This window comes from Pleurodeles waltl, chromosome 11 (assembly GCF_031143425.1).
Source record: "Pleurodeles waltl isolate 20211129_DDA chromosome 11, aPleWal1.hap1.20221129, whole genome shotgun sequence".
NCBI lineage: Eukaryota > Metazoa > Chordata > Amphibia > Caudata > Salamandridae > Pleurodeles > Pleurodeles waltl.
The window spans coordinates 884,677,121-884,701,042 of record NC_090450.1 but is presented as its reverse complement, the minus strand read 5'-3'; the positions used below and the strand labels follow the sequence as shown (position 1 = coordinate 884,701,042).

The following is a 23,922-nucleotide window of genomic DNA, read 5'->3' as shown; positions in this document are numbered from 1 at the left end:
TCAAGGATTTATAAAGCACAGCAAATCACATGTTAGGGTCTTGAGGTGCTGGATATGCTTGCTACTTCGTGGAAATCTGTTAATTCAAACAACCAGGTCTTGAGTCCTTTTCTGAATTGCTGGAGCAATGAGATGGTCCTAAGGTGCAGAGGGAAGGTCCTCCTAGGCTCTGGTCGTCAGGCGTGAGAAGGAGCATCCTCCGCTGTTTCCTCGTCCGATCCGTAGGGTGTCTGCGAGGAAGAGGAAGGTGTATCATAGGTGTCTGGCCAGTTGGTAGAAGGTCATGTGTTTGCTGATGTATGCTGGTCCTTCGTTGTGCAGAGCTTTGTATGTGCGGGTCAACATCTTGTACTGGCATCTCTTCTGTATCTGGAGCCAGTGTAGCTTCTTGAGGTGGGGTGTGATGTGGGTCCATCTGGGAGGTCGAGGATGAACCTTGCTGCTGAGATTTGTATTGTCTGTAGTCTCGTCATCAGGTGTGTGTTGATTCCTACGCATAGTGAGTTCCCATAGACCAGCCTGCCAGTGTCAAGGGCCTGCGTGACAATTCTTCTGGTGCTGACTGGGAGCCACCTGAAAATCTTGCAGAATCTCTATAGGGTGCAGATGCAGATGGATGAGACCATGTGTACCAGTTTCTTCATGGATTTATTGTTGTTCAAGACGATGCAGAGGAGGCAGGAGTGATCTTCCCGGGGGTAGGCATGGGGTTGGGAATGGGCAGAATTCAGCAGGCCACCATGCGTCGTTCCATGGCGAAGTTCTGTTCCCAAAGATGAGGATTTCCGTCTTGTCCATGCTGCGCATGAGACAGTTGTCCTTCATCCAGTTGGGGACGTTCATCATACATCTTTGAAAGTTGGCTTTGGTGGTGAAGGAGTCTTGATAGAGCAGGACATTCTCTGAGTGTTGTGTTCTGCTGCAACAAAGAAACAACTGCTTTGTAGTCAGCCCTCATCCCTGGAAGAATCACTCATTCATGACCTCTACCAACAAAGTCTAAATTCCATAAAAAAACAAAAGCCCCACATGAAAGTCCAACTGTTGCCATGAAAACTTTACTGTAACCATCAGAAACAAATCAAGTTATCTTCTTTAAAAATTACTACTCAAACATCATGCACAGCATAAGTGAAATGTCAGTCTTCAAGCTTGCTCCCATCTCTTGTAGATCTTCAGGGGCTATCTGTGGGATTATGTGCTCAAAACGTAGACCCACCTAACCAGGATGCAGCAGTGCCAACCACTTTACTACACTCTATATTGCTGCAAATTAGTCGGCCTCTGGCAGGCTCAGGAACTCATTAAAATGTTTTCTCTTGTGAAGTTTTTGTTAGGGCATTATCATGAGTAAAATCTTAATTACAAGGATTGAGACAGTTGCCCTGTCTCCCTTATTGTTTGCTCTTATTATTGAACCATTGGCATCTCATATCAGAGCAGCAGAAAACATCCAAGGGAGACAATTTAGTGCATAGATATTACATAGTGCATAGATTATCCCTCATTGCAGTTCAGGTATGCACACCAGGCAGATCAAGTTAGCTTCCTGGAAAATGCACTTAAATTATGAAGGGGCAGCGGGATGCAAAATCAAGAAGTCTAAATCGTCAGTGCTAAACATCAATCTACACAGAGTAACTGTGGAGGCTCTGTGCATCAGATTTCGAGTTCAGTGGAAATCTACCCAAGTTAAATAGTTGGGCGTCAACCTCACACCAAAAAAAAAAACCAGGAACTGTACAGAGCTATTAATTCAACAAAAACATTTAATTTAGTAGGCTGGGCTGCACACAAAAAAGCTACTTCCAGTTTGCTGGAGAGCTCCAGAGGTACTTGTTGGAGAAGCTTGCTCTAAACTAAGAGTCCCCTTTAATCTGCTGCAACAAAGTAAGCACCAGGAAGGATTAGCACTTCTTGATTTTAAAGTGAAGTATTATGCAACACAAATGTGTATTGTAGTGGAGTGATGCAAGGAGGAGGTGGATGCACGTTGGCCCCACATGGAAAGAGCAGTCTTGGCACAAAGGCTAAACTTCTGTCAATACTATGATTGAAATGGGGGCCACTGTGAATAAAAGAGAAGCCTTCACCACTTACCCCCATCCTACACATGCAGATTTATTCCAATCTGGATTTTACCCCAGACTTGGAACAGGGGACATTTGCTAAATGGCAACAGGGGTGCAGATACATAGCAAAAATCACTGAGGCATCATTACACAATGTAAATCAGATTTCAAAATACTGAGTGGCTGCATTATGCGTGGCTATGACATTTGGTACTACAACCTGATAATAAAATAGCAGCAACACAGGATACAATTCCATGATATCTAAGCTGTATGCCACCTTGCAGGACACTAGACCAAACCCCAAGAGGGCTTTCCAAGTGGAAAAGAGCTTTGGGTAGGGAGATCTCTGTTAATGGTTAGAATTGGATATGAGTAGATATCTACAGGTACCCCATTTCCATAAAAACAAAACAAATTCATTACAAACATTTCTACACCTCTGGCATTTCCAGACCAGGAAAATTCAACAAAATGTTCCCAATGTCTAACGCTTTGTGCTGCAGTCAATGTTGCCAGCAGGGCTCTTTTCTTTATACAGGGAGTGCAGAATTATTAGGCAAATGAGTATTTTGACCACATCATGCTCTTTATGCATGTTGTCTTACTCCAAGCTGTATAGGCTCGAAAGCCTACTACCAATTAAGCATATTAGGTGATGTGCATCTCTGTAATGAGAAGGGGTGTGGTCTAATGACATCAACACCCTATATCAGGTGTGCATAATTATTAGGCAACTTCCTTTCCTTTGGCAAAATGGGTCAAAAGAAGGACTTGACAGGCTCAGAAAAGTCAAAAATAGTGAGATATCTTGCAGAGGGATGCAGCACTCTTAAAATTGCAAAGCTTCTGAAGCGTGATCATCGAACAATCAAGCGTTTCATTCAAAATAGTCAACAGGGTCGCAAGAAGCGTGTGGAAAAACCAAGGCGCAAAATAACTGCCCATGAACTGAGAAAAGTCAAGCGTGCAGCTGCCACGATGCCACTTGCCACCAGTTTGGCCATATTTCAGAGCTGCAACATCACTGGAGTGCCCAAAAGCACAAGGTGTGCAATACTCAGAGACATGGCCAAGGTAAGAAAGGCTGAAAGACGACCACCACTGAACAAGACACACAAGCTGAAACGTCAAGACTGGGCCAAGAAATATCTCAAGACTGATTTTTCTAAGGTTTTATGGACTGATGAAATGAGAGTGAGTCTTGATGGGCCAGATGGATGGGCCCGTGGCTGGATTGGTAAAGGGCAGAGAGCTCCAGTCCGACTCAGACGCCAGCAAGGTGGAGGTGGAGTACTGGTTTGGGCTGGTATCATCAAAGATGAGCTTGTGGGGCCTTTTCGGGTTGAGGATGGAGTCAAGCTCAACTCCCAGTCCTACTGCCAGTTCCTGGAAGACACCTTCTTCAAGCAGTGGTACAGGAAGAAGTCTGCATCCTTCAAGAAAAACATGATTTTCATGCAGGGCAATGCTCCATCACACGCGCCCAAGTACTCCACAGCGTGGCTGGCAAGAAAGGGTATAAAAGAAGGAAATCTAATGACATGGCCTCCTTGTTCACCTGATCTGAACCCCATTGAGAACCTGTGGTCCATCATCAAATGTGAGATTTACAAGGAGGGAAAACAGTACACCTCTCTGAACAGTGTCTGGGAGGCTGTGGTTGCTGCTGCACGCAATGTTGATGGTGAACAGATCAAAACACTGACAGAATCCATGGATGGCAGGCTTTTGAGTGTCCTTGCAAAGAAAGGTGGCTATATTGGTCACTGATTTGTTTTTGTTTTGTTTTTGAATGTCAGAAGAACGAGTTACTTACCTTCGGTAGCGACTTTTCTGGTGGATACATTAGCTACCTGTGGATTCCTCACCTCATGAATACTCCCATGGCGCCAGCATTCAACGGAAATCTTCTTACTAGTCTCTGCACGTCGACGAGGACGTCACTGTCTCGCACGCGACGCCGTCTGACGTCATACAGGCAATAAGAGGTCCTCGACGACGTGCAGACGTCAGTACCAATCATTTTTTACGTGCATGAGAACAACCAGGCAATGCAATGAAAGAGCAAGGCAACATCCATTATATTGTAAAAATACACCACATTGTATGACATAACTGTAAATCTTTTTATGTACATATATATATATATATATAAAAAACTCTCTCTCTTAAAATATATACACACACCAAGTATATACATAAAGATATATACACATATACATATATATATATATATATAAATATATTATATATACATCTATTGCACCCTCAAAGACCAAGAGGAGCGCACTCAAGGATTACTTGGCAAGACCATAAAGGCAACGGGGAGGCGGGTGGGACCGTGAGGAATCCACAGGTAGCTAATGTATCCACCAGAAAAGTCGCTACCGAAGGTAAGTAACTCGTTCTTCTGATGGATACAACTACCTGTGGATTCCTCACCTCATGAATAGAGTCCCAAAGCAGTACCACGCCCGGCGGTGGGTGCCTAAATGGTCAAACCAAGAAATCCTGCAGCACTGACCGTGCAAAATGGCCGTCCCTTCTAACCTCAGAATCTAAACAGTAATGTTTTGCAAAAGTGTGAAGGGACGACCAAGTTGCGGCCTTGCAGATGTCGACCACAGGAACACCTCTGGCTAAGGCCGAAGTGGCCGACTTAGCTCTGGTGGAATGAGCTCTAATGCCCTCAGGAGGATCCTTCTTTGCCAAAGAGTAACATATTTTAATGCAAAGAACAACCCACCTGGATAGTGTTCTCTTGTGGACTGCCTTTCCTCTCCTCTTGCCCACGCATCCAATAAACAGCTGATCCTCCAGCCTGAAATCCTTTGTTCTATCGATAAAGAAGCTCAACGCTCTCTTTGGGTCCAGACGGTGCAGTCTTTCTTCCTCTTTGGAAGGATGAGGCGGAGGATAGAACGTGGACAAAGTAATTGCCTGAGCCAAATGGAAGGGTGAAACAACCTTCGGGAGGAAAGCAGCCTTGGTCCTCAACACCACCTTATCCCCATAAAAAGTTGTATAAGGGGGTTTTACTGATAAGGCCTGCAACTCACTCACTCTCCTTGCTGATGTTATAGCTATCAGGAAGACTGTTTTTAAAACCAAATACCTCAAGGGGCAAGAATGCATAGGTTCAAAAGGGGACCCCATAAGGAAAGTCAGGACTAAGGACAAATCCCATTGCGGCATAACGAATGGCTTTGGAGGATATTGATTTAGAAGACCTTTCAAGAATCTGATAACAATAGGGGATTTAAATAAAGATGGTTGGTCTGGAAGACATATGAAGGCTGACAAGGCCGATAAATAACCTTTAATGGTAGCCACTGCACAACCTTTCTGCGCCAGAGATAGAGCAAAAGACAAAACGTCCGATAGATGAGCATGTAAAGGATCAATCTGCCTCTCTCCACACCACGCAACAAATTTAGACCACCTATTAGCGTAGATAGATTTAGTGGAGTGTCGCCTGGCCGCTAATATAACATCCACTACCTCAGGCGGGAGAGAGAAGGAACTCAGGTAGCCCCGTTCAATCTCCAGGCATGTAGGTGCAGACTCTGGAGGTTGGGGTGTAGAACCTGCCCCTGCGACTGTGAGAGGAGGTCTGCCCTGAAAGGGAGACGGAGCGGCGGGCACGTTGAGAGTTGGAGAAGGTCGGAGTACCACACCCTCCTTGGCCAATCCGGAGCTATTAAGATTACTAGAGCCCGGTCTTGGCGAATCTTCCTCAATACTCGAGGAATCAAGGGTATGGGAGGAAACGCGTAAAGCAACTGGCCGCACCAGGTCATTTGAAACGCGTCCCCCAACGCTTCCTGCATCGGATACTGAAGGCTGCAGAACAACGGACAATGCGCGTTCTCTCGAGTGGCGAACAGATCTACCCGAGGAAACCCCCACTTCTGGAAGATTAAACGGACTTGATCTGGATGGAGACGCCACTCGTGGTCTGCCGAGAAGTGGCGACTGAGACTGTCCGCACGCACGTTCAAAACTCCGGCCAGATGGTTTGCTATCAAGCAAATCCGATGGTCCTTTGCCCAGGACCATAGTCGAAGAGCTTCTCTGCAGAGAAGGTACGACCCCACTCCTCCCTGCTTGTTTATGTACCACATCGTAGTAGTATTGTCCGTTAGGACCTGTACCGACTGACCACGAAGGGAAGGGAGGAAGGCCTTGAGAGCCAGACGTACAGCCCGTAACTCTAACAGATTGATGTGAAAAATCTGTTCCTCTGGAGACCAAAGACCTTTGATCTCCAGATCCCCCAGATGAGCTCCCCACCCTAGAGTGGAAGCATCCGTTATGACTGTGGCCACTGGTGGCGACTGCTGGAACGGCTTTCCTTGTGAAAGATTGTTGCTTGCAATCCACCACTTCAAATCCACAGCAGCATCTCTGGAGATCTTGACAGTACCCTCTAGATCCCCTCTGTGTTGAGCCCACTGCCTTCGGAGGCACCACTGAAGAGCCCTCATGTGCCAGCGAGCATGCGTGACCAACAGAATGCAGGAGGCAAAAAGACCGAGCAGACGAAGGACCTTGAGGACTGGAACTACCGCTCCATTTCGAAACATTGGAACCAAATCCTGAATATCTTGAATCCGCTGAGGCGGAGGAAAGGCCCGACCCAATGTTGTATCCAGTACTGCCCCTATGAACAGGAGGCGCTGAGAGGGCTCTAGGTGAGATTTGGGCTCGTTCACCGAAAAGCCCAGGTCGAACAACAACTGGGTTGTTGACTGCAGATGACGCAACACAAGCTCCGGGGACTTGGCTTTGATCAACCAATCGTCCAAGTAAGGGAATACTGCTATCCCCTTCCTTCTGAGCTCTGCCGCAACCACCGACATCACCTTCGTGAAGACTCGAGGTGCTGAAGTAAGACCAAACGGAAGGACCGCAAACTGGTAGTGTTGCGATCCCACCACAAACCGGAGATACTTCCTGTGTGACTTGAGTATCGGGATATGAAAGTAAGCATCCTGCAAGTCGACAGACACCATCCAGTCTTCCATGTTCAACGCCAAAAGCACCTGTGCTAGGGTCAGCATCTTGAACTTTTCCTGCTTGAGGAACCAATTCAAGATCCTCAGGTCCAGAATTGGTCTCAAACGACCATCCTTCTTGGGAATCAGGAAATACCTTGAGTAAACTCCTTGACCCCTTTCCTGCTCCGGGACCAACTCCACCGCGCCCTTTAAAAGGAGGACTTCTACCTCCTGTTCTAGCAACAGGAGGTGTTCTTGTGAACAATACGAAGGGCGGGGCGGGATGAGGGGCGGAAACTCCCGAAAGGGAAGGGTGTAGCCTTTTCCCACAACACTGAGAACCCAAGTGTCCGACGTAACAGTCTCCCATTTGGTGAGAAAATGCTGTAATCTTCCCCCTACAGGAGAGGAGTGAGTGGGAAATGGTGGAAGCCTAAGGCTGCTTCCCCTGCTGCACCCCGCCAGAGGATGAGGAAGAGGCAGAGTGCTGCTGAGAAGCTCCCCTGGTGCGGACCCTACCCCTCCCCCTAAAAGATCTATAGGGATGGGAAGAGGCAGGTTGCTGATATCTTCCCCGAAAGGAAGAGGAGGAAGAGCCACGCCCAAATCCACGAAACCTCCTGAAGAATCTGGAAGAGGCCGTGGAAGAAGGAGCTTGGAGTCCCAACGACTTAGCCGTGGCCCTGCTCTCCTTAAACCGTTCCAAGGCCGAATCAGCCTTAGCCCCAAACAGTTTGTCCCCATCAAACGGGAGATCCAACAATGTGGACTGTACATCTGCCGAAAAGCCCGAGTTACGGAGCCAGGCCTGTCTCCTTTCCACCACAGTTGTGCCCATTGCTCTGGCTACCGAGTCGGTGGTATCCAGTCCCGTCTGGATAATTTGGGTCGCAGCAGCCTGGGCATCAGAGACAAGATCCAAAAGACCCTGAGGAAGCTCTGTAAACGAAGAGGAGATGTCATCCATCAGAGCATGAATATACCTCCCCAGGATACAGGTTGCATTGGTGGCTTTTAATGCCAGACTGCAGGACGAAAAAATCTTCTTCGACTGCGCCTCCAGCTTTTTTGAATCTCTGTCCCCAGGCACCGTCGGGAAAGAACCAGGCGCTGACTTGGACGAACAGGAGGCCTGCACAACCAAGCTCTCCGGCGTAGGGTGCCTAGATAGGAAACCAGGATCAGTTGGAGCCGTCCGATACCTCCTGGCCACGGCTCTGTGAACTGCTGGGGAAGATGCCGGCTTCTTCCACACCTCTAAAACCGGATCCAGCAGAGCGTCATTAAAAGGTAATAGAGGCTCCGCCGCGGCTGAGGCCGGATGCAACACCTCTGTCAAAAGGTTTTGTTTCGCCTCCACCACCGGCAAAGGCAGGTCCAAAAAACTAGCTGCCTTCCGTACCACTGTATGAAAGGAAGCAGCTTCCTCGGTATATTCCCCCGGGGACGAAAGGTCCCACTCAGGGGAAGTGTCCAGCCCACTGGCCGACTCCAGTCCACGCAGCCCATCACCCGAGTCCTCTAGCTCTCCTTCCTCTAGGGCTCGTTGGTACTCCTGCTCTTCTAGTACCCGGAGAGCACGCCTCCTTGAATGCAGTCGTTGCTCAATCCGCGGAGTCGACAATACCTCCGCCGAAGTCGGAGATCGGCGCCGATCTTCCGAAGCCACCGACGCCGCATCCGGCGCCACAGGTAACTTCGGCGCCGACTGAAGAGCAGTTGAAACGGATGGACCCACCGGAGTCACAGGCCGAAATCTCGACGTCGACGGGATGGAAATCCCTGGGGCCAATCCCTCCGAAGCCACCGGAGCGGCCACCGGCGCCGACACTGGCGCCGAGCCCACGTTCCCAAACGGGAGAAAGGGCATAAAGGGTGCCGGCCGAAGAGGCGCAGGATCACCCAAAGAAAAGGCCAAAGGCCCAGCCGGAGCACCCCCTGGAGCCATCTGTTGGAAGATGGCATACATCGCATTCAAGAATGCGGAACTATCGGCTCCAGGGGTGGGAAAAGCCGGATACTGGGGTGCCTGACTCGGAGGCGACCCAGACGCCGGCCTCGGCGTCTGCGCCGGAGAAAACACTTGAGGCTCCAATACCTCAATCACCGACGCCTGTCCAGGCGAAGTTGGAGACGCCGGAGAGGGCAACGGCGTCGAAGGATGCGGCGTCACCGTGGGGCTGACCTCCCATGTCCTTCGGCGCCGATCCGGAGACCTGGAACGAGCCTCCCTTGAATGACGCCGAGATTCTCTACGGCGCCGGGAGTCTCGATGACGCCGATGTCTTGGAGAAGACTTTTTCTTGTGATGCTTCTCCTTTGACTTGGCCATAAACAGCTTCGCCTCGCGTTCTTTAAGGGCCTTCGGATTCATGTGCTGACATGAATCACAAGTCGAGACGTCGTGGTCGGAGCTCAAACACCAAAGGCAATCGGAATGAGGATCCGTCACCGACATCTTGCCTCCACACTCACGACAAGGCTTAAATCCAGACTTTCTCTGCGACATTATTTCCACAGAGAAAGAGTACGCAGCAAGATATACACTGTAACCGCAAGAGTAACAGTTGCTCCCTCGAAGATAACCGTTTCGAATGCACGGAAAAAAGGGAACTGACGTCTGCACGTCGTCGAGGACCTCTTATTGCCTGTATGACGTCAGACGGCGTCGCGTGCGAGACAGTGACGTCCTCGTCGACGTGCAGAGACTAGTAAGAAGATTTCCGTTGAATGCTGGCGCCATGGGAGTATTCATGAGGTGAGGAATCCACAGGTAGTTGTATCCATCAGAAATGTATATTTGTGAATGTTGAGATGTTATATTGGTTTCACTGGTAATAATAAATAATTGGAATGGGTATATATTTGTTTTTTGTTAAGTTGCCTAATAATTATGCACAGTAATAGTCACCTGCACACACAGATATCCCCCTAACATAGCTAAAACTAAAAACAAACTAAAAACTACTTCCAAAAATATTCAGCTTTGATATTAATGAGTTTTTTGGGTTCATTGAGAACATGGTTGTTGTTCAATAATAAAATTAATCCTCAAAAATACAACTTGCCTAATAATTCTGCACTCCCTGTATTTGGTGGGGATGCCTAAAATGTCAACCCTTTTGAGGCAGCTAAATCTTCTCTTTGCCTTTCTCTCCATCCCTGTTTTGCCTATAACTATGGCACCTAGACCTTTAATACCGGACACTTAACGGTAAAGCAATAATTTGGAACAGTTTAGGGGCAGCGAAATTAACAAGAGCATTATGGTGGAAAAGAAAGACCGATCATATAACTTTCATAGGTATGGTCTTTTATGGGGCAGAGTGGTAATGAAACACCTGATCAGTAATGGGGATTACTTTTCTACTTTGTTGGGAATAGGTTGCATTTTGGTTTATTCTATAGAAGTCCTAAAATGTTTTTGCTGACAGCTAAAACTTGGGAACGATGTAGGTCCTTGGTAGCTACAAGAAATTTTGTTAATATGAACACCAATAAATCTCGATTCAAAAAGGTGCTAATTTACCCTGACTTTGAGACTCATTAAATTCTAGATTTTGAACAGCTTCCAGATTACGTACTGGGTTTGGGGTTGTAGATTATTTTATGGTTTATTTAATCCCACGTTTTCTACTTTCAGGGCATGTCAAGGTCCTAAAATACTTCAGCATTTTTCCAAATCTAGACTGAACACCTGCAAAATCACCTATCCACCCCACCCACCAATTTATCCACAATGTAGCAAAAAACTTCAAGCATAAATATAAATATGACCATTTTGAAACTGCTACCTCAGACAAATATCAAAGTACTAGAAACGTCCCTCATCTCCATCCATGCCTTTGAACAAGTCATGGACATTGCACACAGGTTAAGATACCATATGGCCAAAGGTTCTCCATCATTCTTTCTGCTCTCATTAAAGTCTATCTTACTATCTATAATATTAACAAAATCTTAATACAATCCTCAATAACTAACAGAAAATCCGATCTTCACTTATGTTTGTATTAGTTACCAGCAATCTGACCTCTCTGGATATTTCTGTAGCAGTATTTCCCTCCGATGCGGATCTAATTGCTTATTAACTTCCTTCCCCCAGACTTTCTTTCGTTCTCTCAAAATTCTTACCCCAAACTCCTCCTCTGATTGTTGTTCTTTACCTCTTGCTCATTTGCATCCTTCCACTATTGACAAACCTAGGACTCCTACTGCCTCTTCTATACAGTCTATGGACTCCAATTATGGTTCCAAATCAACCTTCCCTAAATAGCTCTCTCTAAACGTATCTCCCAATGCTACCCCTCGCTACTATCCTAACACTCCTTCTGTGACCCCAGGGGTCACCTGATCTAACCACAATTCCCCCCCATCTTGCCCTCAATGAGTTGACTATCCATCGAGTCAAGATCCTAGTTCCAAGTTGGTTGCTTAGTCTATAAACATATACACTCGATCAACTGCACTTCCTGGACAACAAAGTGAAACTCTGTTGTGGATCTTCTCAGAAGTACAGACTTGCTTCTTCTTGCAGCCCCTGCTTTAAAAAAACAACATACATTAAAACAGCCCTTTTTAGAATATGCACCAAGCATATGGAATTCTATTCCCCCAGAAATCCGGACTTTATCCTCATTTCCAGCTTGCAGCAAAGAACTGAGGGAGATCCTCAAGAATGTATTTCCCGATTGCACACCCACGCAGGGGTTGATGCTGTATACCAAGAAGCTTGACTAGATGGCTCTTCTCAGACATGAAGCAGAGCCACCTTTGCATGGTTATCGTATAGCTTGTTTCCCAGTCTAGCATATGAACACTGTTATTTCTTCTCTTCTTCCCTATTTTGCGAACTTCAAAGAGGAGCGTTTTTTCCTACCCTTCAACGTCTCTCATGTTGTCTTCATGGTCTTTTCCGTGTTAGCTCTGATTACTGCTGATCACTGGATATTGTGTGCAGTCCTACATGTAAAGTGCTTAGATGCTCTAAGGCCTAGTATGCACTACATAAACGCCTTAAACAAACCGATAAATAAATCAATAAAACCATCCAAACTCTGATCATTCTTGGATTACAATCTCAGGCCATAAAACATTTGGATCTCTTTGACAGCAATGGTGATTTAGCCCACTAGACTATCAATCTCATTACAGCAGTTTCTGCCTAGGCATTTTGCAAGGACGTTAGGCAAAAGCTTGTACCTGTAATTCTACATACAAAAATTCTTCCCCAAGTCTGAGACCTATCAGTTATGAATTACTATAGGTTCAAATGGTGAGCAAAGTTTTGATTTTACAACATGCTCTTTCAATTCATTGGTCTCCGAGATTTTGTTTTTTCTTCTAGATTTAGCCTTAATTTTATTTATTTAAAGTATTTATAGAAAGCGCTGTGACCGTGACAGGCATACCAGCACTAGAGCAACTACAATACTAGAGGGAAGAAGAACAATGAGAAAAGAAAACCTGGTGGGGAAAGTCACTTCTACTAAGGAAACACAAAGGTCTTCAGGGCTATTCTGAATTTTAACAGATCAGAGTGCGCTCTTAGCATACTTGGCAGGAAGTCCCACAGCTGTGCAGCTTTAATGGAGAAGGCAACGTCCTCCCAACTGAGCCTTTGAAATCTGGGCTGGCACACCAAATTGGCAGAGGCCGACCTCAAGGATCTGTTAGGCATATATTGCTGACATTTCTTTTGCATAGGAGCAGTTCCCTTTCCATGAAGTGCCTTAAACACCACACACAACTTTGAAAACTATCCTTTTGTCTAAAGGAAGCCTATGCAGCTCCTTCAGCGCTTTAATATCAGAGGCTCTCCTCCAAGGTAAATTCTGTGCCAGCTAAGCAGCCGCTGATTGAACTCTTTGGAGTCTATTAATCAAATAATCCGCTGCACCTGCGAGGATGGCATTACAATAGCCCAATCGTCCTAGGATAACACTCCTGGTAATTTAAGCTCTGGCATATATAGGTAGAACCAAAAGAATCTTTCTAAGGCTTCTCAAAGAAAAAACAGATGCCTGCTGTCTTGGACACATGGTTTTCTATAACAGATAGGAGTCAAACACCACTCGTAAGTTCAGCACAGCATCAGAGGCCTTCATCTCAGTCTTTGTGGTTAAAGGTCAAAAATTCGGAGGTAGCACAGAAGGTCCATTGGTTGGGGCACAACAAAGAAACTCTGTTTTATCCCCATTCAATTTCAGAGCATTTGCCTCCATCCAGTTTGTGACAGCATACATACAAGTATGGAAGGAAGAGATCTTGCCCCCTTGATTCATAGAAATAATAAGTTATGTGTCATCCACATAGTTGATAACTGTGATGTTGTGGCTTTCGATAAGAGAAATTGAAGTTTGCATATAAACATCAAATAGAACAGGGCTCGGGCCGAACCCTCATGGACATCTTGTTTCAATTCTTTAAAGGCTGAGTAATAGAGGGGCAACACCACTGCCTGACATCTGTCCAGCAAGTAAAAACAAATCTATTTTAGGGGACACCCAGTATCCAGCCAAGTCCCTTTTCCAGAAAGCTGTCCCATGTCCATATCACTAGAGACATCAAGCCAAGAAGAGCCCTCCAGTTCAGAGAGAGAGAGTCCTTATTCACCGGCGGGTCAATTTCCACTAGAGTTTTTGCTATCCTACTCTCAAAAAAGATAGCAAATCATCACATAATTTCTGTGAAGGAACGATCATATTATTCAAACACTGGGGATTAGGTGATTTCTGAAAGGATTCAAACATCTTTTTTGAGGTATCAGATGCCGACAGAATGGCATTAGTGTAAAACACAGCCTTTGCCTCGCTGATCTCCTTCTTATATTAGCTAAGTGATATTTTCAGGGCTAATCTAACAATCTCAGAATAGCCTCTGGTAGACTGATTCATCTCCCAATTCCTTTACTGAAACACCAGATAAACATTTGCAGTTGAATTGTTCAAAAACAAATTATTATGGTAAGACTTACACTATGCATATAAAATGTATTTTTCACTACCTTCCTTTTCATCCTCTCCTCATCTTGCCAAGCGTGAGCAATTTGGTGTTTCCACCTTTCCACTCTGAACGCCGGAAAAGGACCCTAGACAGTCAAAAGGGATTTGTCCACCATCTGCTCCCTCTGTGTGACAGCTAGGCCTAAGAAAACCAGATCCAAGTGCAAAATTGAACTGTGCAACTTGGACCTAGCAAAGTCAAAGAGGAACTGCTTACGACCTAGACATACTAGAAGAAATCCTGTGGTATCAGAAACAAAACATTGTGCTATATGTGTATGAAAGAGAGCCACTAACCAGTGTTGAGGGCTAAAATGCTCTCTACTTGACAAGTATTGATCATATGGGCTGCAAGTAAGTAAGATAATTCTCAAAACTTCAGAAATGTATGGAACTCTGCCATCAAATGCACATCCTGCACAACACCACATCATTCTTGAGCAGTTTTCAATTCTGAACAAAATATAGAAACAATTCAAGATACAATCAACGCAAATTTGAATACCCTATAATTTCTGACAGTCAAGCGCACACACAAAGACACGTTAGGGTTACTCTTGACATTTCTATGCCAATGAACCAGTAACTGCTTTTTTTAGGCAGCTGACGATCAAAACTTCAGACATGCCAGGACTACATCTCTACACTACTTCCAGAATTAAATGAACATCTAAAGCTTCTCCTAAACAAGGCTCAGCTCTTAAAGCTCTAAAGCTGGTGACAGCAATCCTGAAGAAAAACAGATGACCAAAGAATTCCCTCCCATTGTACAGCCAGTTTAGTCAATCTTCCATGTTAAAGCAAAATCATGACCCAGGGTTTGAATCTAACCTTGTAGAGGATCACCTCTCAGCCGCTAACAATGATTCTCCAGCAATCTTGATCCCTCTGAAACTGGTGGTGGCTTACAACACAGTATATTGTGAAACACTACGAAACTGACTGAAATCTTTGTTTGGAATAATAGCACTAGCTCTGGTGTGGAGACGTTCTTTCTTCTCCAATACCAGCAAATCATAAACAAAAAGGTACCACAATGGCTCATCTCAATCCATTGCATGCAGACGCAAATCCATCTTTTCATGACATTGGACAGTTCGCTAACCATGATGTGCAAATCGACTGGCTTGAGATCTGCCATTCATTTCATAACGTAACTGATATCCTAGTTAGTCACATTATAATATGTATGCAAATTCCGAACCATGAATATAAATGAGGCAGGTCACATTTCGAACCCCCACTCCCAGCCAATGGCTGTGAACTGATGGATGGTGGACTGCCAGGGACAAGACACCACTATCCTGGTTTTCTGTTATCCCGATCTGTCAAATGTTTTTTTTAAAGCAGCCCTTGTAGGTTTAAAGTAGCTTTAAAAAATGTTGACATGGAGGAAGCATTCAGTGCTCCCCTGAACTACTATCTGCACTCAAAAACGTCACTCAACACACTTCCCACAAGGGAAAGTGTCCAATGTTGACAACTTCCTCTTTGCAAATAAATTACAATCATAAATCAGCGATCAGTAACTGTTCAATGGTTTTAAACCACCGCTGTGAACATAAACCACTGACACATTCCACTGCGACTCGCAAAAAGAAGGGTGACGGTCCTTTCCAACCCACTCCCATTTGCGATGTCGAAAGGGTTGCAAAACCTCTTTTACAAGAGACAATGTCTTTTCTGACTTACAAAAGGTGTTTGACACATTTATAAAAATGTATTTTTTAGTTGCTACGCCTATAAACTTTATGACACAAAATACATTAGCACACATGGCCTCTAGTGCCTTGTTAAGTAAACTACAGTTCCTATAACAAAACCTGGGCTTAGGTATATTTGTAATTAATTTATACCTAGCTTCTGGGTGCTGCATTGAATTGATTTTGTCTTAAAAATTTTCTCTTTGCGTATTCAGACTTAGAAAATTAAAGAATAAATACATTACAAATGAAAGTTTACTTAGCATCACCACATGACTTGGACAAGAAATATACCTTAAAATCTGGATTCTTCGTCTTGTCAACACAAGGAGAAACAAACATGGGTCTCCCTTCCACCATTTTGCGGTCCATCTGTAGCGCATTCATTGCACACTTTTCCTCTTTGAATTCCACATAGCCATAGCCACGGAAGCTGCCACTGTTGCTGTACACCAGACGCACTTCAGAGACTTCCCCACAACCTTCAAACAGTGCCTTCAGTTTGTCCTCTGGGTCTTTCATGTTGTAGGACAGATTGCTGATAAACACAGTAATATTTTCTTTGTTTGAATCATGAACAACTTTGGGCTGCTCTTTTGCCTGTACTGCAAGTTTGGCTTTCTGTTTAATAGGTGTCTCAGCTTTTCTGGTTTCATTCCGTCCAAAAAGTCCCATTTCAGCCTCCATTTCTTCTCCATCATCTTCCCCCACTGCATTGTCTCCTTCACCTTTGTGCTTCTTTTTTGGCTTTTCCACTGCTTTTTTTTTTTTTAAAGAAAGAGGTTGCAAGTGGTTAACAACATTTGTATGCCTATAATCCCTTCAAATATTTGAAATGCTAAAAATCATGAATCCGCCATTTGGTGCACTGAAAAATTACTACACACAAATTCATGCAATGAGGTAAACTGTTTGGAATGAAATGTGTTCCGTGAAGAAACATGTGAACTAGCACTGTTTACAAGATGCTAAGTGAAGGCTTGACAAACAGCAAAGAAGCACTGCTACACAACTGTACACCGGTATGACTCACAAGCTGGTGGATTTCAATAAATATATAAAGTAACCCAGTTTCTAGTGTTACCATTTTTGTTCCAGTTGTAAGCAACAACAGAAACATTAAAAAAATATAGTAGTGAATCCTCTGGCTACTGGTGTCGGCTGAACTCCCAATGGTTCTCCAACGCAATGATTTGGCAGACACTTGAAAGGGTACTGTTCCAGTGCTTTAACCATACTTAATTCAATGGTAAATTAATTGTTCACAGCTCTGAGTATTGGACTGGGGACGGTTTCTCAAACGGTGATTACAGTGTTTTTCTCTTTTTCCAAACAAATATGTAAATGTGCAAAAAAAGTCTGTAAAGTATTCAAAAAATGTAATTAAATAGCTCCAGCATAGCTTAATTATTTTCATGAAGGGGCATGGGTAGTACTTTGCTGTTTAGAAAAAGTGTAATTTACATAATACTACTATTTGCTTCTCTGGCATTAGCATTTCAAACATAAAACTCTACTAGTGTAACAAGATCAAAACAAACGGGAAGATTAAGGACACAGATTTAAAATCTTATTTGGACTCAACAGTTGTCGACAACAGCTGTTTTAAATACTGTTCTGAAACAAAATGATATAAACAAAAAAAGTATTACTAAGCTGTCAGCTGAGTTGCACATAGGAGAATGAAAATGTCACTTACCCAGTGTACATCTGTTCGTGGCATCAGTCGCAGTAGATTCGCATGTTCTGCAATAGCTCGCCATCTGGTGTTGGGCCGGAGTGTTACAAGTTGTTTTTCTTCGAAGAAGTCTTTCGAGTCACGGGACCGAGTGACTCCTCCTTTTGTCTCCATTGCGCATGGGCGTCGACTCCATCTTCGATTGTTTTTCCCCGCAGAGGGTGAGGTAGGAGTTGAATTGTAGTAATAGCGCCCATGCAATGGAGTGACTAAGTATGCACCTATTTAAGGTTGAGATGATACATATATAAATAATTGAAGGTAACTTCCAAACTGCTACAGGCTCCCGGGGAGGCGGGTGGGCACATGCGAATCTACTGCGACTGATGCCACGAACAGATGTACACTGGGTAAGTGACATTTTCAGTTCGATGGCATCTGTCGCTGTAGATACGCATGTTCTGCATAGACTAGTAAGCAGTTATCTTCCCAAAAGCGGTGGATCAGCCTGTAGGAGTGGAAGTAGTCTGAAATAATGTCCTTAATACGGCTTGACCTACTGTGGCTTGTTGTGCGGCTAACACGTCTACACAGTAGTGCTTGGTGAATGTGTGAGGCGTAGACCATGTGGCTGCCTTACATATTTCTTGCATTGGGATGTTTCCTAGAAAGGCCATGGTAGCACCTTTCTTTCTGGTTGAGTGTGCCGTTGGTGTAATGGGCAGCTGTCGTTTAGCTTTAAGGTAGCAGATTTGGATGCATTTAACTATCCATCTGGCTATACCTTGTTTTGAAATTGGGTTTCCTGCGTGAGGTTTTTGAAAGGCAATAAAGAGTTGTTTAGTCTTTCTGATGTTTTTTGTTCTGTCAATGTAATACATCAATGCTCTTTTGACATCTAATGTATGTAGTGCCCTTTCAGCTACGGTATCTGGCTGTGGAAAGAACACTGGAAGTTCCACTGTTTGATTTAGATGGAACGGTGAAATAACCTTTGGCAAAAATTTAGGATTGGTCCTTAGGACGACTTTATTTTTGTGTAGTTGTATAAAAGGTTCCTGTATTGTAAACGCCTGAATCTCGCTTACTCTTCTTAGGGAAGTAATGGCGATGAGAAATGCCACCTTCCAGGTTAGGAACTGTATTTCGCAGGAGTGCATGGGTTCAAAAGGTGGACCCATAAGTCTAGTTAGGACAACATTTAGGTTCCATGAAGGAACAGGTGGTGTTCTTGGTGGTATAATTCTCCTAAGGCCCTCCATGAATGCTTTAATGACTGGTATCTTATATAGGGAAGTTGAATAGGTAGTCTGCAGGTATGCAGATATTGCTGCAAGGTGAATCTTGATGGAAGAGAAAGCTAGGTTAGATTTTTGTAAGTGAAGCAAGTAACCCACTACATGTTCTGGAGTTGTGTGTAATGGTTGTATTTGATTAATATGGCAGTAGCAAACAAACCTCTTCCATTTACTTGCATAGCAGTGCCTGGTGGATGGCCTTCTGGCTTGTTTTATGACTTCCATACATTCTTGGGTAAGTTGTAAGTGCCCGAATTCTAGGATTTCAGGAGCCAGATTGCTAGATTCAGCGATGCTGGATCTGGGTGTCTGATCTTTTGGTTGTGCTGTGTCAACAGATCTGGCCTGTTGGGCAATTTGATGCAGGGTACCACTGATAGGTCTAGCAGCGTTGTGTACCAGGGTTGCCTTGCCCAAGTTGGTGCTATTAATATGAGTTTGAGTTTGCTTTGACTGAGTTTGTTTACCAGGTAAGGAAGGAGAGGGAGAGGAGGAAAAGCGTAAGCAAATATCCCTGACCAGTTCATCCATAGGGCATTGCCTTGGGATTGTTTGTGTGGGTATCTGGATGCGAAGTTTTGGCATTTTGCGTTCTCCCTTGTCGCAAACAAGTCTATCTGAGGTGTTCCCCAGAGTTTGAAATAAGTGTTCAGAATTTGGGGGTGAATTTACCATTCGTGGACCTGTTGGTGATCTCGAGAGAGATTGTCTGCGAGTTGATTTTGGATCCCTGGTATAAACTGTGCAATTAGGCGAATTTGGTTGTGAATTGCCCAATGCCAAATTTTCTGTGCTAGCAGGCTTAACTGCGTGGAGTGCGTCCCTCCCTGCTTGTTTAGATAATACATTGTTGTCATGTTGTCTGTTTTGACGAGAATGTATTTGTGAACTATTATTGGTTGGAAAGCTTTTAGTGCTTGAAAAACTGCTAGAAGTTCTAGGTGATTGATATGCAGTTTTGTTTGATGTACGTTCCATTGTCCTTGTATGCTGTGTTGATCGAGGTGTGCTCCCCACCCTGTCATGGAAGCATCTGTTGTTATTACGTATTGTGGCACTGGGTCTTGGAAAGGCCGCCCCTTGTTTAAATTTATGTTGTTCCACCACAGAAGCGAGAGGTAAGTTTGGCGGTCTATTAACACCAGATCTAGAAGGTGACCCTGTGCTTGAGACCACTGTGATGCTAGGCATTGTTGTAAGGGCCTCATGTGCAGTCTTGCGTTTGGGACAATGGCTATGCATGATGACATCATGCCTAGGAGTTGTAATACCATCTTTGCCTGTATCTTTTGTGTTGGATACATGCGTTGTATGATGGTGTTGAAATTTAGAATTCTTTGTGGACTTGGAGTGGCTACTCCCTTTGATGTGTCTATTATGGCTCCTAGGTATTGTTGTACCTTGCGCGGCAGAATGTTGGATTTTGTAAAGTTGACGGTGAACCCGAGTTTGAAGAGGGTTTGTATGATCTGATTTGTGTGATTGGAGCACTGTATGAACGAATGGGCCTTGATTAGCCAGTCGTCCAAATATGGGAACACATGTATTTGCTGCCTTCTTATGTGTGCAGCGACTACCGCTAGACATTTGGTAAAGACTCTTGGTGCGGTTGTTAATCCGAAAGGCAGTACCTTGAATTGGTAATGTATTCCTTTGAATACAAACCTTAGGTATTTCCTGTGCGATGGGTGTATTGGTATATGGAAATAAGCATCCTTGAGGTCTAAAGTTGCCATGTAGTCGTGTAGTTTTAGCAATGGCAATACTTCTTGTAGTGTGACCATGTGGAAGTGGTCTGATTTGATGAAAGTGTTCACTACTCTGAGGTCTAGGATTGGTCTCAGCGTTTTGTCCTTCTTTGGTATCAGAAAGTACAGTGAGTAAACTCCTGTGTTTATTTGTGTGTTTGGCACTAATTCGATTGCATTCTTTTGCAATAGTGCCTGCACTTCTATCTCCAGGAGATTGGAATGGTGTGTTGTTAAATTTTGTGCTTTTGGTGGTATGTTTGGAGGGAATTGTAGAAATTCTATGCAATAACCATGTTGGATAATTGCTAGAACCCAAGTGTCTGTAGTGATTTCCTCCCATGCTTTGTAATAATGACCTATTCTTCCCCCCACTGGTGTTGTGTGGAGGGGGTGAGTGACCTGTGAGTCATTGTTTAGTAGTAGGGGTTTTGGGGCTTTGAAATCTCCCTCTATTTCTAGGGAATTGGCCTCCTCTATATTGTCCCCGAAAACCTCCTCTATACTGTCCCTGGTAAGTGGACGGTGTTGCTTGTGAGGTGCTGGCTTGTGTGCTTTGACCCCGAAACCCCCCTCGAAAGGGCGTTTTACGGAATGTGCTGTAATTCCCTCTGCTCTGCGGGGAGTAGAGTGCGCCCATGGCTTTGGCAGTGTCCGTATCTTTTTTGAGTTTCTCAATCGCTGTGTCCACTTGTGGACCGAACAGTTCTTTTTCATTAAAAGGCATATTGAGAACTGCTTGTTGAATCTCTGGTTTAAATCCAGACGTTCGGAGCCATGCATGCCTTCTGATAGTTACAGATGTATTAATTGTCCGTGCAGCTGTATCTGCAGCGTCCATGGAGGAACGTATCTGGTTGTTGGAGATGGTCTGTCCCTCCTCAACCACTTGTTTTGCCCTATTTTGGAAGTCCTTGGGCAGATGTTCAATGAGATGTTGCATCTCGTCCCAGTGGGCTCTGTCATAGCGCGCAAGTAGTGCCTGGGAGTTCGCGATGCGCCACTGGTTTGCAGCTTGTGCTGCGACTCTTTTACCAGCTGCATCGAACTTGCGGCTTTCTTTATCTGGGGGTGGTGCATCTCCAGATGTGTGAGAGTTGGCCCTTTTCCTAGCTGCTCCTACAACAACAGAGTCTGGTGGCAGCTGTGTAGTGATGAAAACCGGGTCCGTAGGAGGCGGCTTGTACTTTTTTTCCACCCTTGGTGTGATTGCCCTACTTTTGACCGGCTCCTTAAATATGTCTTTTGCGTGCCGGAGCATACCAGGGAGCATAGGCAGGCTTTGGTATGAGCTGTGGGTGGAGGAGAGTGTGTTGAACAAGAAATCATCCTCGACCTGTTCTGAGTGGAGGCTTACGTTGTGAAATTGTGCCGCTCTAGCCACCACCTGAGAGTACGCGGTGCTGTCTTCTGGTGGAGATGGCTTTGTAGGGTATGCCTCCGGGCTGTTATCTGACACTGGGGCGTCGTATAGGTCCCATGCGTCCTGATCTTGGTCACCCTGGCTCATGGTGGTGTGAGCTGGGGAGTGTGATGGAGTTTGTGCTGGTGAAACGGTAATCACGGGCGGAGGAGAGGGTGGTGGTGTAACTCTTTTCACCACTTTTGGTTGTGGTGCTTGTTCTGTCTGGAACTCCAACCTTCTCTTTCTCCTAATGGGGGGAAGGGTGCTTATTTTTCCTGTCCCCTGCTGAATGAAGATACGCTTTTGCGTATGGTCCACATCAGTTGCTTGTAGCTCTTCCTCAAACCTATGCTTTTGCATTTGGGAGGTTAGCGAGTGCTCTTCTGTATAAGAGCCTGAAGCTGGGTCGCTTGCAGTTTGTTTCGGCATCGAAACTTTGTCTGCGTGTTTTTTCGGCTCCGAGGTGACTTTTTTCCTTTTCGGGGCCGAAACCTCTCGGCGTCGATCTGTTTCGGTGCCGCTGTCTCGGCGTCGAGCCGTGTCCACACCGGCATCTCGGTGTCGAGGCTTGTCTCCAGCACTTTCTCGGTCCCGAGAAGGCTGCGTGCCGGTGTCGCGACCGGAGTCGGACGATCTCGGCACTGTTTGGGCCTTTTTCGGTGCCGACGGTCGGTCACCGAATTTATGGGTCGAGCCATGGCCTGGTGGCAGTGGCGTCCCCTGGGCCTTGTAAATGTTTCTTTGTGTGGTTTTCGACGTCTTACTCACGGTTTGTGTGTCGTCGAATCCTTCGGAGTCTGAGTCTTGGATCGAGAAGGTACCTTCTTCTTCCTGTTCCTCGAACTCCCGTTGGGCTGTCGGTGCGGACGCCATTTGAAGTCTTCTGGCTCGACGGTCTCGGAGTGTTTTTCGGGACCGGAACGCACGACAGGCCTCGCAGGTGTCTTCGCTGTGCTCAGGTGACAGGCACAGGTTGCAGACCAAGTGTTGGTCTGTGTAGGGGTCTTTATTGTGGCATTTGGGGCAGAAACGGAACGGGGTCCGTTCCATCGGCGTTCTTCAGCACGCGGTCGGGCCGACCAGGCCCCGACGGAGGATCGAAAAAACTACCCCGAAGGGCAACGGAGCTCTTCGATCTTCGATGCGGTGTGGAATCTAAGTACGCCGATCCCGAACGCAACAATACCGACGAAAATCTTCCGAAATTAGCTAATTTTCCGTTCCGAAACTCGGAGCGACAGGAACACATCCGAACCCGATGGCGGAAAAAAAACAATCAAAGATGGAGTCGACGCCCATGCGCAATGGAGACAAAAGGAGGAGTCACTCGGTCCCGTGACTCGAAAGACTTCTTCGAAGAAAAACAACTTGTAACACTCCGGCCCAACACCAGATGGCGAGCTATTGCAGAACATGCGTATCTACAGCGACAGATGCCATCGAACAAAGAGGTTCCAAAAGAACACCTCACAAGATTCAAATCATGAAGCAAAATTAATCTTTTGTCACATATGACAACTAACTGCAGCATTTGTTGCAAAACAGAAATAGAGAATTTAACAACACATAAAGCTACAAGGCTTATAAGTGCTGGACAAAGAACATGTTTCTTCCAGTTTTACTCCTGCTTTCTTAAATCATTGGTACCCTGTCTCCGCCCTGGGATACTTTAATGAAACTGGCATTATCACCTTGTGTAGTAGGAAGTTCATCCTTGCTTTTAATTCTTTCACACAAAAAGCAGTTGCCAGTAGTAACCAATGCACCTCTGTCCAGTAATTTATTTGTATTTTGTATTTTATGAGAATTTCAATTAAATTGAGTCAGAATACTTACAGGGTCTCAAAGCTCTCCAATCATAAACAATGTCCATTTCTGTAGGAAAGGATTTTTTCTAGCCACCCCCCTCACGCACACATTTGGGACTGAGGCAGCTGGTTTGTAGTCTCTGTAATGCACTTGTCACTGCTGTCCAGGCCCCAGTGCATGTGCTCTGAATCCCAAAGTATGT

At 45.2% G+C, this 23,922-nt stretch overlaps 1 protein-coding gene across 2 annotated transcripts in view; it reads right to left on the bottom strand.

Annotated features, from left to right (window-relative positions):
- Positions 1–23,922, bottom strand: part of SART3 (spliceosome associated factor 3, U4/U6 recycling protein) — a 485,355-nt gene that overhangs the window by 127,120 nt on the left and 334,313 nt on the right. Inside the window, exon 16 of one of the 2 annotated variants that reach the window (XM_069214788.1) lies at positions 16,077–16,537. In XM_069214788.1, the coding sequence (XP_069070889.1) occupies positions 16,077–16,537 (461 nt within the window). Of the gene's footprint in view, positions 1–16,076; positions 16,541–23,922 lie in introns of both variants that reach the window. The other variant, XM_069214787.1, reaches the window with a different exon arrangement.